The 14430-nt window shown below is 42.0% G+C and overlaps 1 protein-coding gene across 3 annotated transcripts in view; it reads left to right on the top strand.

The window, feature by feature from the left end:
- The window catches only part of nxph4 (neurexophilin 4), a 168902-nt gene that overhangs the window by 114448 nt on the left and 40024 nt on the right, over window positions 1-14430 (top strand). The window contains exon 1 of one of the 3 annotated variants that reach the window (XM_062971116.1): window positions 10736-11331. The exons of the other annotated variants lie outside the window; for them this stretch is intronic. Within the exon in view, the coding sequence (XP_062827186.1) occupies window positions 11263-11331 (69 nt within the window). The 5' untranslated portion in view covers window positions 10736-11262. Of the gene's footprint in view, window positions 1-10735; window positions 11332-14430 lie in introns of those variants that run through there. 3 annotated transcript variants of the gene reach the window in all.

The raw sequence follows: 14430 nt of genomic DNA, 5'->3' as shown, positions 1-14430 counted from the left end.
TACACAACCATTTTAACTGTGAAAATACTTATTTTAGGCTTTAATGCGCTTTTTAAAGGCTTTCTTCTTACTGAAATTTCCTGTTTTTTATTTTTTATTAGAATCATAGAATAATAGAATTGGAAGAGACCTCATGGACCATCCAGTCCAACCAAGAAGCAGGCAATCACATTCAAAGCACCCCCAACAGATGGCCATCCAGCCTCTGCTTAAAAGCCTTCAAAGAAGGAGCCTCCACCACACTCCGGGGCAGAGAGTTCCACTGCTAAACAGCTCTCACAGTTAGGAAGTTTTTCCTGATGTTCTATGATTCTAATAAAAAATAAAAAACAAGAAATTTCAAAGTAAGAAGAAAGCTTTTAAAATCGCATTAAAGCCCAAAATAAGTATTTTCAGTTAAATGGTTACATGTTGTGCATTACAACACCACTGGGACAGAGGTGGGTACTGATATTTTTGCTAGTGTGGATGAAGCCTCGAGTTGCAATCCTAAAAGGAGGGCAAGATAGAAGATGGGGCACTCCAATATCAGAACCTCTAATACATGCAAAGCTCTTAATGTTTTCTACATGCGTCTATTTGGGTCAGGCTGGTTTTTGGGGATGGGGGGAGGGATAATTTAGGCCCCATCTACACTGTCAAATAAAATGTCACAGACAGAACGCCACCAGATAAAGTTCAACACAGTTTATTAAAGTTACAGAACTAAAAAGTGCCCGTATGAAACAAAGGACTAGGCAAACACTTGCCTTCAGTGTAAAAGATACACAAAAAAGACTCCGCTGATTCAAAAAGCGGTACAAAAAATAAACTGGATTAAACAGGAGTTTAATCCGGGTTAAACAGAAAATGCTTACTTCAGCCCGGCAATTTGAACAAACAAAAGTTGATAAACAAAGATTCAAAGAAACATAAAAAACTGGCAGCAGATTCCTCTCTGCTACCCGAAAGCTGCAAATGAGTAACTAAGGTTGTTACTCCTCCGTGCAACAAACGGAATCCGGATCCAGGCACATCAATCAGGGCAGCAACGATCAGCAGGGTCCCAATCCGGTCCGAGGTCGAAAGCCAGGTACAGACATCTTTAATTCACCAATTCCACCGAAAGCCACAGAAGGGGTAGTCCGAGGTCGTAGTCAGTCAGTCAGTCAGTCCAGCGTCAATCCAGAGTAGGCAATTAATGTCCGTCAAGAAGACGACGGAGGTCCAAGCTAATAAGATTAAACACAGGTTGCACAACAAAAGCCCACACAGTTCCTCCCGCCGTCTATGCCCAGTGTCCTTGGTAACTTACGTATTCAGCAAACGAAACACACCCGTCTTCAGGAAATTCCCAACAAGAGCCCAAGCATTCGTCCAGATTACCTTGCCCAACGCAATTAGCCCTGGATTCAAGACCCCATTTTATGCCAGTTTACAACTCCTCATCGCTATCAGCTGTTACCCTAATTCCAGGTGCCTCATCATCATCATCCTCATCAGAGCTAAAACATCTTTGACTACGCCCCACAGCATCCCCAGCTGTGGATCCCGTTCCATCCCTCCAACTCGTCCACGGGTCCGATCCTGCAACCCGCCAGTTGCTTCCCATGCTATCATTACCAGGAACACCCAAATCCTCCCTCACACGAGTCCATTCCATGTCATCCTCTTCTGAGCTAACCACCTCTTCCTCCATTCCCTCGGTAAAACCCTCAAAGGAATCTTCGTCTGTTGGTTCTGCAAATAAATCCCGCAGCCGTTTCCTCTCTCGCTCCTCAAGAGAGTCTGACTCTCGAGGAGTCTTACGACCACGTCTCCCAGTATTGGAGCCATAAGGCTCAACCATAACATAAAATCTGTATTATCTACATAGAATTGGACTATCTGGCAGTGTAGAAGGTGCCTTAGTTGCAGAGAAGCACAGATTAGTAGATGGTATCCTCCATCTAGCAAGTGTTACCACTATTATTTAACTTTCAGAATATGTCTGATATTCCATACTTGCTGGGGTATGTGTTTAATATTTTATTAAATATGTATTATTTTATTAATAAGGAGTGCCATTGATCTTATTTATTATTTTATTAATAAAGAGCGCTGGGCTCAACTGAGGGTTGTGGCCTTGAAGAGAAGAAGAAAGAAAAAAAGCAGTGCTTGGCCAGGAAGGTGGCAATCCCAAGGAGAAATAAACATTTTATTTTATTTCTTCTCCTCCTTGAGGTTGCTGCATCCTGCAGGCAAACTTGCTTGCTCCAAAGTCAAGCAGTGAAAGGCTTCAGCCAGAACCTCCTTCCAAGTAGCAGGTCTGAGTCCCCTCGGGAAGAAGGGCGGGGTATAAATGCATGTAATAAATAAATAAATAAATAAAATTGCATTCAAAGCATCCCCAACAGGTGGACATCCAGCCTCTGCTTAAAAGCCTCCAAAGAAGGAGCCTCCACCACAGTCCGGGGGAGAGAGAGAGTTCCTCTGCTGAACAGCTCTCACAGTGAGGAAGTTCTTCCGATGTTGAGGTGGAATCTCCTTTCCTGTAGTTTGAAGCCATTGTTCAGCATCCTAGTCTCTAGGGCATCAGAAAACAAGCTTTCTCCATCCTCCCTATGATATCCCCTCACATATTTATACATGGCTGTCTCCTCTCAGCTTTGTCTTCCACAGGCTAAACATGGCCAGCTCTTTAAGCCACTCCTCATAGGGCTTGTTCTCCAGACTCATTTAGTCACCCTTGTCTGAACACATTCCAACTTCCCAACATTTCCCTTATATTTCAGTGCCCAGAATTGAACACAGTATTCCACATTGTCTTCATTTCAGCAGCCTAATGTAGATTGAAAAAAAATCATTTTGTTGATCCTGGAACTGGTAAGTAGAAACCTTGGCTGATCTTTTGCTAATCTCGCTAGGTTTTGCCAGTAGATCCAGACCTACCTTCTGCCTAGTACTATCCTCAGAGGTACACTAGAAAAATCCTGAGGAAGCAATTTTTGTAAAACATAATGGTCAGCAGAACTTTCATGTATGTACAAGAATGCAGAGACTCAGTGGGCTCTGTTTTTTCTAAGTACTATTCAGAGCTTTAGCTTTGATCAACGACTTCTTTTATGCAGGCTTGCATTTGTGAAGATGCTTCTAGATCGACAGCTCCTGTTGCTCTCCAAACAAAAGGCACTCTTCATCTATTCATTTTTTCTTTCTTCATTAACAGATTTTTTTGTCCCTCCCTCCCTCAAGAAAGGTGAAAACCCTTTCTTGGAAGGTTTTAGTAGGAGGGGTTACTCAAAGAATGGTCATGACATCTGAACCCCTTACATGACCCCATGAACAAGACAGGTTATTGCATAATGAAAAGATTAATATAGAAAAAAATCTTGCCCTTTTAGCTGGAACGTCTTTTTTATAATTGCTGAGATCAATTGACAAGGCCCTTCAAACAAGAAAGTGATGGAGATTGTCAGGGTGTGAACCTTCTACTGGAAGTCCTTCAGATTCATGTTCACTCTCTCTTTGCTGAAATTGCCTCGCAGATTTCCCCCCTCATTTTGCTGAAAAGAGTAAGCTGATCAAGCCGGCCAAATAAGGCTGGATCTACATTGCCCTTTCTCCCAGGATCCGATCCCAGATTTTATGGCAGTGTAGACTCATAGAATCATAGAGTTGGAAGATACCTTGTGGGCCATCTAGTCCAGCCTCCTGCCAAGAAGCTGGAAAATCACCTTCAAAGCACCCCTGACAGATGGCCATCCAGCCTCTGCTTAAAAGCCTCCAAAGAAGGAGCCTCCACCACACTCTGGGGCAGAGAGTTCCACTGAACAGCTCACACAGTTAGAAAGTTCTTTCTAATGTTTAGGTAGAATATCCTTTCCTGTAGTTTGAAGCCATTGTTCCACACCCTAGTCTCCAAGGCAGCAGAAAATAAGCTTGCGCCCTCCTCCCTATGACTTCCTCTTACATATTTATACATGGCCCTCATCATGTCTCCTCTGAGCCTTCTTTTCTGCAGGCTAAACATGGCCAACACTTTAAACTGCTCCTCATAGGGCTTGTTCTCCAGACCCTTGATCATTTTAGTCACCCTTCTCTGGACACATTCCAGCTCGTCAACATCTCCCTTAAGTTGTGATGCCCAGAATTGGACACAGTATTCCAGGTGTGGTCTGAGCAAGGCAAAATAGAGGGGTTGGCTTTCCTGGATCTAGCCACTATACTCCTATTTCTGCAGGACAAAATCCCATTGGCTTTTTTAGCCACCACATGACATTTTTGGCTCATGTTTAACTTGTTGTCCATGAGGACTCCGAGATCTTTTTCACACGTACTGCTGTTGAGCCAGGCATCCCCCATTCTGTATCTTTGCATTTCATTTTTTCTGCCTGAGTGGAGTATCTTGCATTTGTCCCTGTTGAACTTTATTCTGTTAGTTTTGTCCCAGCTCTCTTATCTGTTAAGATTGTTTTGAATTCTGTTCCTGTCTTCTGGAGAATTAGCTAGCTATCCCTCCCAATTTGGTGTCATCTGCAGACTCGATGAACACGCCTTCTAACCCTTCATCTAAGTCAGGGGTCCTCAAACTTTTTAAGTGGAGGGCCGGTTCACAGTCCCTCAGACTGTTGGGGGGCCAGACTATGATGAAATAGTCCAAAATTAGGGTTGTTGTTGTTGTGTGCCTCCAAGTCATTTCAGACTTAGGTCAACCCTAAGTCTAAAGTTTAGGACAGAGGCCAGGTCAATGACCTTGGAGGGCTGCATCTGGCCCATGGGCCTTAGTTTGGGGACTCCTGATCTAGACGATCTCATAAGACCATAGGTAAGCAAAGAGGCCTCCAAAGACCATCGAGATGGTCTCATAAGACCATAGGTAAGGAAAGGGGCCCTCAAAGACCATCTAGATGGTTTCATAAGACCATAGATAAGGAAAGGGGATCCCAAAGGCCATCTAGACAATCTCATAAAACCATAGGTAAGGAAAGGGACCTCCAAAAGCCATCTAGATGGCCTCATAAGGCCGTAGCTAAGCAAAGAGACCTTCAAAGACCATCTAGATGATCTCATAAGGCTATAAGTAAGCAAAGAGACCTCCAAAGACCAGGTAGACTTAGGTTAACCCCAAGTCTACAGTTTAGGACAGGGGCCAGGTAAATGATCTTGGAGGGCCACATCCGGCCCCCGGGCCTTAGTTTGGGGACCTCTGATCTAAGTCATGAATAAAGATGTTGAACAGAACAGAACCCAGGACAAAACCCTGGGTTACTTCTTTCCAGGATGAAGACGACGCATTGGTGAGCACCCTTTGGGTTCATTCACTTAGCCAATTACAGATCCACCTAACCGTAGTTTTGCCTAGCCCACATTTGACTATTTTGTTTGTCTGAAGGTCATGGGGGACCTTGTTAAAGGCCATACTGAAATCCAGATACGCTACATCCATGACGTTCACTGCATTGACCCAGCTCATATAATCCAGTTCAAAGCAGATAATCTGGGATCAGATACTGGGATATAGAGCAGTGTAGATCCAGCCTAAGTATTGATGCTTCTCAGTTCAATGATCTTTCTTTCTCCCTTGAACTTTTTATTTTTGCAAATGCAAGTAATAAATTTGTCAGTCTTGTGAAATAGAAACATCACATCTGAAAACACATTCACTTTCTCTCCCCACCCTTGTGAACGGTTTCCTAGAGGCACCAACCTAAATTTGGGCCCAGGGTGCCAGACAGTTCCTTCTTACAGGAATTTTGCATGTGTTTTCAAAAGCAGCTAGAAGGCTTTCTATTTGGGCTTGGCAAAAAGGAATGGCACGATGTGTGGAAGGCTTTGCTTGTGTCTGTAAGCAAGAAAGAAGAGAAAACAATGGCCAAGAGTTTTTGGATTGTGTTATTAAAGAGGTTCAGTTTTGTCAAGGATTGCAGGCCAGAGATGGACCACTGCTAGGGTCGATGGAGCAGAAAATGGAAAGGACTGCTGTTCCTTAAATGGTTGTGTGAAAAAGGGAATTTCAGCATGTGTGTCTTGTAAGCTGGTTACATGAGATGCAACAGCAACATGTGCTGAAATTCCCTCTACCACAAAAGGATTAAAGGTACAGAAGCCCTCTCCAGTTTTCAGTCTGACCTTCCTAACCCATCCTGGACATCAAGCAAAGGGGCAACCTGAAGGCATCTTTATATCGTTTATCTTACAGTGATTTTTGTATTTATGAGTATTTTTTGATTTCGCAGCTCTTCTAATAGGTGCTCCATATAAAAGGCTGATTGTAAATAAATACTTACTCAAATGAGGTTGAGGTCAAGAGCTTTAGTTGACTGTTGAAATGTTCCTTGGCCGTCTTTATTCTCTGACTCCTTCCCAGTTTATAGTTGCAGTGCCACCCTCTGGCCATCTGTAGCAGAGGGCAGGCCAGCTGAAAAATTGTCTTTGGAGTACACCACAAAGTTACTCAAAAGTTTATATAGTTCCTAGTACTTGAGTCCCTGGATTTGGACTCCTCCAGCTGTACAGATTACATTCTAGAAAGTGTAAGGAATTGCTCTAGGCAATCTGGTGTTTCTCCTGTAGTGCATTTGTCTTAAGATCTAACATATTCCTGGACAAGATACGATACAAGAGTAGATATGTAATGGAAGAGCTGTCACATAGAAATGTGTTTCCTTCTGCCTCAAGGGACTAGATTAATAAGCTTAAGGATCAGGAGAAATATCTTGCAGTAAGAGTAGTTTTGAGGACTGATGCAGCCTAAAATTTGGGCGTTGGACTGGATCGCTGACAAACCATGGTTTGAATTACTGCTTGGCCACTGCATGGCCTTAGGCAAGTCACACCCCCTCAGCCTTAGAAGGTGAAGCACCCCCCTTTGAATATACCCTGTTCACTCAAATATAATACTAATCTTTTGTGGCTAAATTACCTCACCAAAATTAGGATGCACATTAAAGGTAGAGGTTTTCCCTTGACGTTAAGTCCAGTCATGTCCGACTCCGGGGGTTGGTGCTCATCTCCATTTCTAAGCCAAAGAGGCAGTGTTGTCCATAGACACCTCCTAGGTCATGTGGCTGGCATGACTGCATGGAGTGCTGTTACCTTCTCGCCAGAGCGGTACCTAATGATCTACTTACATTTGCATGTTTTCAAACTGCTAGGTTGGCAGAAGCTGGGGCTAACAGCGGGAGATCACTTTGCTCCCCAGATTCGAACCAGTGACTTCGGTCAGCAAGTTCAGCAGCTCAGTGGTTTAACCTACTACGCCACTGGGGGTGCACATTAGATTCACATAATATGGTACTCTTAGTGCTGAGCCAAAACCAAAAGGAGAAGCTGCTTCAGGAGCACATGAAGCTCCACTTGAGGGAGCTTCATCTCTAATTTAATTGCCATGGCTCAATGCTATGCAATCCTGGGATTTGTAGTTTGGTGAGACATCAGCCTTCTTTGGTAGAGAAGGCTCAAGAACTTGTAAAATTACAGCTCCCATGATTCCATAGCATTTTGCAAAGAAAATTGTATGATAGGCTCACTATAAGTTAGATTCATCCTGAAGGCACAGTACCAACAGCAAGAGGATTTTGTCAATGGTACCAATGAGGGCATCTCCATTACTGGAGATCTTCAGGTAAAAGCTGGGCAAATACTTTTTGAAAATGCTTTAAGTATGGAACTCTTCACAAAATCCAAGGATGGGGCTAGATTGGTAACAAGGATGCTATGAGCCCCTTCCTTTTTGTGCTCTAACTATTCATACTCAGGATGATGATGTTGACATTCTCTCAACATGAGGAAAATTAATATTTCAGGGTGTGACTACACTACAACACCTTACCTCAATGCATTACTTTTTCTGTGAAAAAACACAGTTGTTCCATATAACTTGGTGAAACATTCAGATCCCAAACAATTTATTCCTAGCATACTACTATCTGGCATTGAAGGAAATGATATGTATATTGGAATGCAGACATATCTCACTTAACAAAGTAGATATATTCCTACGCATTGCTTTTCTAATAGAATATTGGGAAGGAATAACATGGAATAAATCAAGATAGGTGGCTATAAGAGTTCAGCATCAAAACAAGTAAAAAAATTTGATTGAAAACTAACATGCACATGTGAAATGAAGCAAGCAGGTCAGTGAAGCTCTGCATAAGTAGGCACAGAAACATTTTGAGACTTTTAGGGACCACTTGGAGGCTTCTTCCAAAATGCATCTAAAGACTATTTTTTTCACCAGCCTCCAGTTTTCTTATGATGTCATGTCTGTGGCCAAATTGATAGATCTATACAGTTTTTTTTAATATCCTGGAGGGTGACTGGTGAGGCTAGGTTATCTGCCAGCTCCTTTTCTCTGTTTTCATGCTCCATAGGGCTGGATCTACACTGTCATATAATCCAGTTCAAAGCAGATAATCTGGATTCAGAAACTGGATTATATGGCAGTGCAAATGGGGCCTAAGGGATTCTGAAGGCAGCAGCTCTTTCCCTTGCTTGTTGTACATAAACACACACAGCTATAGTAGAAATGCTTAAGGAGAATCCTGCTTTTTCCCAGATCAAACTTTACTCCATAGTTTCTTTTATTGTAACGGGCAAATTGAGGCAAGTGGGAGAGAATCTGTCATCTTCAAAGACATTGCCCAGGGGACGCCCAGATGTGTTACCACCCTGCAAGGGGCTTCTCTCATGTCCCCACATGGGAAGCTAGGGCTGACAGACAGGAGCTCATTCCGTCTCACGTATTTGAACTTCCAACCATCAGGTCAGCAGTTCAGCCAGCACAAGGGTTTAACCCATTGCACCACCACGGCTGCATAGTTGACTACATGCATCCTCTTGCAACTTATTTCTGGAAGCCTGTGTTTCTCCAGAGCTTCTTCACTGTCTGACCAATGCACTGCCGCAAAAAAAAAAAAAAAAACTTCTAGTTCAGTGGTTCTCAACCTGTTTTGGCCTACAACTCCCAGAAATCCCAGCTGGTTTACCATTTAGGGACCCCAGATTGAGAACCACTGTACAGGAGCCAAAAAGAAAAGTGAATTGTTGAGTGTAAAACAATTCAAAGGAGTTGATTTCAGAGACATTATTCACAAAAGTATGCTTGCACTTCTGTTCAGACAATGTATGGTAGTTTGTCCTGCTCCTTGAAGATCATTAGAAAAATTTTCACGGGCTCTGAATATGGGACAGTGGCTTCAACACAAGAGAGGAGTGCTGATCCTTTGGCATCCCTTCCTTAGAAAGATTTAGGTACTCAACAGCCTACAGAGCATGGATATAATAAGCTGCTTGATATTGTCACAGACCAATGCTTTGTCTTGCAGGCTGCTGTCAGTGGCTTTTGAAATCTGAATTGAATCCTTTTGTTAAGTACTGCTAGACAGGGCCCCCTTAACTAGAAATGCCAGGAGTCGAGTCTCTCTCATGCATGTAAAACTGTGTGTATTACCAAACACTATCACTCCTTGGTTCGAAGCAGGATGAGGTGGCAGTAAAAATCTGCAAGGCATTCTTGCACACCTATACTGTAATTTAAACGATATGCCTGTTATGTAGTCCAAACCCATACACTTTGTCACAGAGCTACCAAACTAAGTATGACGCTGTCCTTTGGCATTAAAATAAAACATCATAGTATGGTTGTGTTGCCTGGTGAGTCAATTATCTTGGACATGTCCTAAAAACACATTTTCGATTTCTGGTTTTTGTCTACTTCATTATTTTCTCAAGAATTTCATATTTATGAACCACTTTTGACCAAAAAAATGATGGTTACACTTATGTTGACATTCAGTTTGGGTCTAGCTGGCAATCTTCAGCTATTTCTTTTCCCAAAAAATGGCTGTGTTTGGCCCATTTGACATGGAACTTTGTATGAAATGATTTATGAGAATTATAGGTGCCACCAGTCAAATTTCTATTTCTTTCTCTTCCATACCTTAAGCACCAACATCAACACAAGCAAGGCCAAGTAAAATTTCCTACTCAGTTAAAAAAAAGCCTCTGACAAAGAAGCTTCTTTTTACAAACTTTTTTTATGACTGTCCTTCCTAAACACCCATTCCTCTTTTTTCTCGTCCTCCGTCCAGTTGGAAGGTTGTGGTTGTACCATCGAATTGGGAGGATGGTGAAGAAGGGTTGGACCAAGGCAGAGCTTCGCTGCTGGGTTTTACCAACCTGTTTGCAGTAAACAGTATGATAAAGTTTTACCTGGGAAAGAATGGGATTCTCCTGTAGGTGATCCTACTGTAGCAGTGTGTGTTTATATATAACTGGCAAGCTAAACAATAGCTGCCTCCAGAATCACTGAACATATGTGAAAAAGGAAAAGGAGATTAGCCTGCTTCAATCATCCTGACAGATTGAAGAAACAAATACATTTTTATCACCAAAATGGAAATCGTATGAAAAGTGGGGACTGTTAAAGGAGAAAAATTATCCCAGGATGCAATTTGGGCCCCATCTACACTGCCAAATAATGCAGTTTGAACTGTGTTATAATGGGCAGTGTAGAAAGGCCCTATATCCCAGGATCTGATCCCAGATTTTCTGCTTTAAACTGGATTATACGAGTCCCCACTGCCAGATAATCTGGGATAAACAGAAAACCTGGGATCAGGTCTTGGGATATAGGGCCTGTCTGGAAGGGCCCTTAGGCCCCATCTACACTGACCATATAATCCAATTTAAAGCAGATCATCTGCATTCAGAAACTGGATTGTATGGCACTGTAGATGGGTCCTCGGAAAAAAGCTTTCAATTGTTCTCTAGAAAATGTAAAATATTTTCAGAAAGGATTACCTAATCCCATTGTGTGATTTTGTGTGTGTGTGATGTTCCTTTTGAACCTGCTCTCCTTTTTGTGATGTAGGAACATATCTCCATTCTTTCCTTGTTATTCATGCCTCTAGTATCTCTGAAAGAAGTAATGTCCAGAAACACTTCCAACTTCATGAACTGGAGTATACCTGTTCAGAAATGTATTGGGTGTGTGTGAGAGAGAGACATGGGTTTGATCCCTCCAGTTACCTGAAGGCATGACTTCTCAACACATGTCAACTTTTCTATATACTAAGACCTCTGACTGATACACTTCTCATGATATCACCTTTTATTTATTTATTTATTTATTTATTTGCAGTATTTATATTCCGCCCTTCTCACCCCGAATGGTACTCAGGGCGGATTACAATGCACATATACATGGCAAATATTCAATGGCATTCTTAGACATATAACATACATACAGACAATAGAGGCAATTTAACTTTTTCCAGCTTCCAGCTTCATGAGGGTATGCTCGATTCTGGCCACAGGAGGAGCTGCCACTTCATCATCCACTGTGACACCGAGTCCTTTTTGATGGTACAGTATTTATTTATTTACATCATTTCTATCCTGTCTTTCTCACCTGAAGGGATTCAAGGCGGCTTACAGACCTGGCAAAAATTCAATGCCAATAAAACAACAGTATAATCCAATAAAACATAAAGCAGTTAAAAAACAATTTACATTAGGCATTAAAACATGACAGTATACAAAACTTAAAACATATGAAATGCATAAATCAATTTGTCCAAGTTAAAGTTAAATTGCCTCTATTGTCTGTCTGTCTGTATGTTGCATGTCTAATAATGGCATTGGATGTTTGTCATGTATATGGTAGTATTTCCTCATAGCTCTTCGCACGCCAGCAGTTTTATGGTGTCGTAAATTAAGTAAAATTAGCCTCCCCGCATTAATCGGTACCTAGATTCTCCACAGATAGTCACAATTGTTTTCAAGCTGCTTAGGTGGGCAGCAAGCTAGGCTATTATCTCTGTTAGAAGTAAGGTTTCTTAAAGGGAAACAATGGGCCTTGGAGTAGTTGATATGTTTTTGTTAGGTGCTGGTCATTATGGATTTGGTGAGATGTCATCCCCTGAAACTAACTTTTTCCAAGCTCTGATAGCATCATGGTGGGAATCTCTTCCCAAGGGGGTATTCCTGGCACTACTTATCATCATCGTAGCCTATTGCTCATGGCCCTAGTATGATTGTCCTGGCACTACTATTCAGCCAAGCTCCTTTAAACAATTTAACTCTACTTTGCGGAAGCTAGAGAGCGGGGTGCTGAGTGAATAAATGGGTGGGGGACAAAGCTCTTGAACGCTTAGTCCTGCTGCTGGCGAGAGGCCACCTCCCACAGCTCTATGCCTTATTTTTCCCCATCCGGAGACGTGGAGTTCAGAGCAGCTGCCCTCCTGAGACTGAATGAGGTTTAATTAGCGCTCTCCGAATGCCTTGCCAGCCTAACAGCGATGGATCCGACATGAGGGTCAACCAGGAGTTGCTTGCTTCTTCCTCAAGGGAATTTGCACTTTGATTCCTCTTCTATTCTTTGCCCCACAGAGAGGAAAAAGAGGACCACATCCTGTTCCCCACTGCATTTCCTCTCTCCCCTTTGCTGCTGAGTTGATCTTTGACTGTAGCAAAAGTTTACTCTCTAACTTGCCTTGAAGGATTTAGAAGTCAGTGCAAGTCAAGCTGTTCCCAGAGCAGAATTCCTTTCTTGCTTGTGACAGAGGCTTAAGTCTCCTAACAAAGCACAGTGTTGCCACTTCACACCCGTGTTGTGCATTGGTTGCCTGCTTCCCTTTTACCTTGCCTGCAGTTATATATTCCCGCCCCAAAAGACCCGTTTCACCCAGAAACTGCAGGGCCACCTGGTGAGAGTGAACTGGCGGGATTGAGATTAAAGTGCCATATCTGTGTCTATGTATAATAATACAATTAGAGGGTCTTTCTGACTTCCCTGCAGGATGTCCTTCTTCCTGTATTTTAATGAATCTTTCTGACCCCCTGAGCAGGTGTTAACAAACCACTGGTTTTCCTTTCCACATCAACTGCTAAGAAACTGTTGCTGGGCAAAGCTTCTCAGAAGACGGCACCTTTCTGTTATATGCAAAGGAAATTTTTCACCTAGCCTCCTTTTGCACTGCAGCGGGGGGCAACTGGGGTGTTTTCCTTGTAGAAAATAATGTGGCCATTTTCATGAAAAAGATGCCTCAGACCATGTGCAGAATGTGTTTGTTTCAAGACCTGGAAAAAACAAGTTACATTTCCTGTAATTAAAAAGTCAAAAATACATATTAGGATTGGGAAACATTTAGCTCTTTGGTTGTTTTGACTACAACTCCCATGCTCCCTTTGGGAGATAGTGTGGTGTAGTGATTTTAGCATTGGACTATGGCTCTGGAGACTGGGGTTCGGATTTCACTTAGCCAAGGAAGCCAATTGACCTTCGATGAGACAATTTTCTTTAGTTTCAAAGGAAAGCAATGACACAACCTCCCTTGAATAAATCTTGTCAAGAAACACCATGATATCAGGTTGCCATAGGTTAGAAAAGACTTGAAGACACACATCACACATTCACATTTCCTTACTTTTAGGCCATTAGCTTTGTCTGATGGACTGGGAATACGCAAAACATGGTAATTTCTTATTTTAGAAACCAAACCATCTCTTTAAGACAAAGAGCCTTAGTCCCTCATTATATCATCCTTCAATTGTGGTGCCCAGACTTGGACACAGTATTCCAGGTGTGGTCTGACCAAGGCAGAATAAATAGTTAGATCCATGACTTCCCTGGATCTAGGCACTATACTCCTATTTATGCAAGCCAAAATCCATTGACTTTTTAAGCTGCCGCATCACATTGTTGGCTCATGTTTAAGTTGTTGTCCATGAGGACTCCAAGATCTTTCCCCCATGTACTGTGCAGCTTAATTTGTCCCTTTACTTTGACTTCTATTGTGAAATCAATGAATTTTAAAGAAAATCTTTCTGATATATGAAATTCTTATTGTGTTTTTGTTAATGACCATCAAGTTGAATTTGATCTACGGGAACAATATGAATGATCCTCAAATGACCTCTCTGTTCAGGTCTTCTAGACTCAGAGCCATAGCTTCCTTGATCAAGTCTTCCTTGCTGGAATGCAATCTTATTTTTTTGCTACTCCCTCCTAACTGACCAAGCATTATTTTCTTTTCAAATGGATCATACTTTCTCATGATATGGCCATAGTACCTCAATTTAGTCACCTTGACACCTAGGGAAAGTTCAGGCGTGATCTGTTCTATGACCCATATATTTGTCTTTTTAGCAGTTCACAATAGTCACAAGCTTTTCTCCAGCACCACATTTCAAATGATTTTCTAACTTTCTTCACTGCCTGACATTCATAATCACACTTAGAAGAGGGCAATTTTTCTTCTAGTATTCAATTATACATCTTTACACTTCTGGATTTTTCTCTACTTCCTTCAAATATCTCCTTCCAAGTTCTAGTCTTCTGATTTCTTGACTGCACTCTCTATTATGATTAATGACTGAGCCAAGATGTGGAAAATCTTGATCTACCATATATCATCCCATTATAGTTGCACTTTCCCTTTTAAAAAAGGGGAAAACTATTAG

Source organism: Anolis carolinensis, chromosome 2 (genome assembly GCF_035594765.1).
Source record: "Anolis carolinensis isolate JA03-04 chromosome 2, rAnoCar3.1.pri, whole genome shotgun sequence".
Classification (NCBI taxonomy): Eukaryota; Metazoa; Chordata; class Lepidosauria; order Squamata; family Dactyloidae; genus Anolis; species Anolis carolinensis.
Note: the sequence above shows the minus strand (reverse complement) of the source record. Positions and strands in the feature narration are given on the sequence as shown.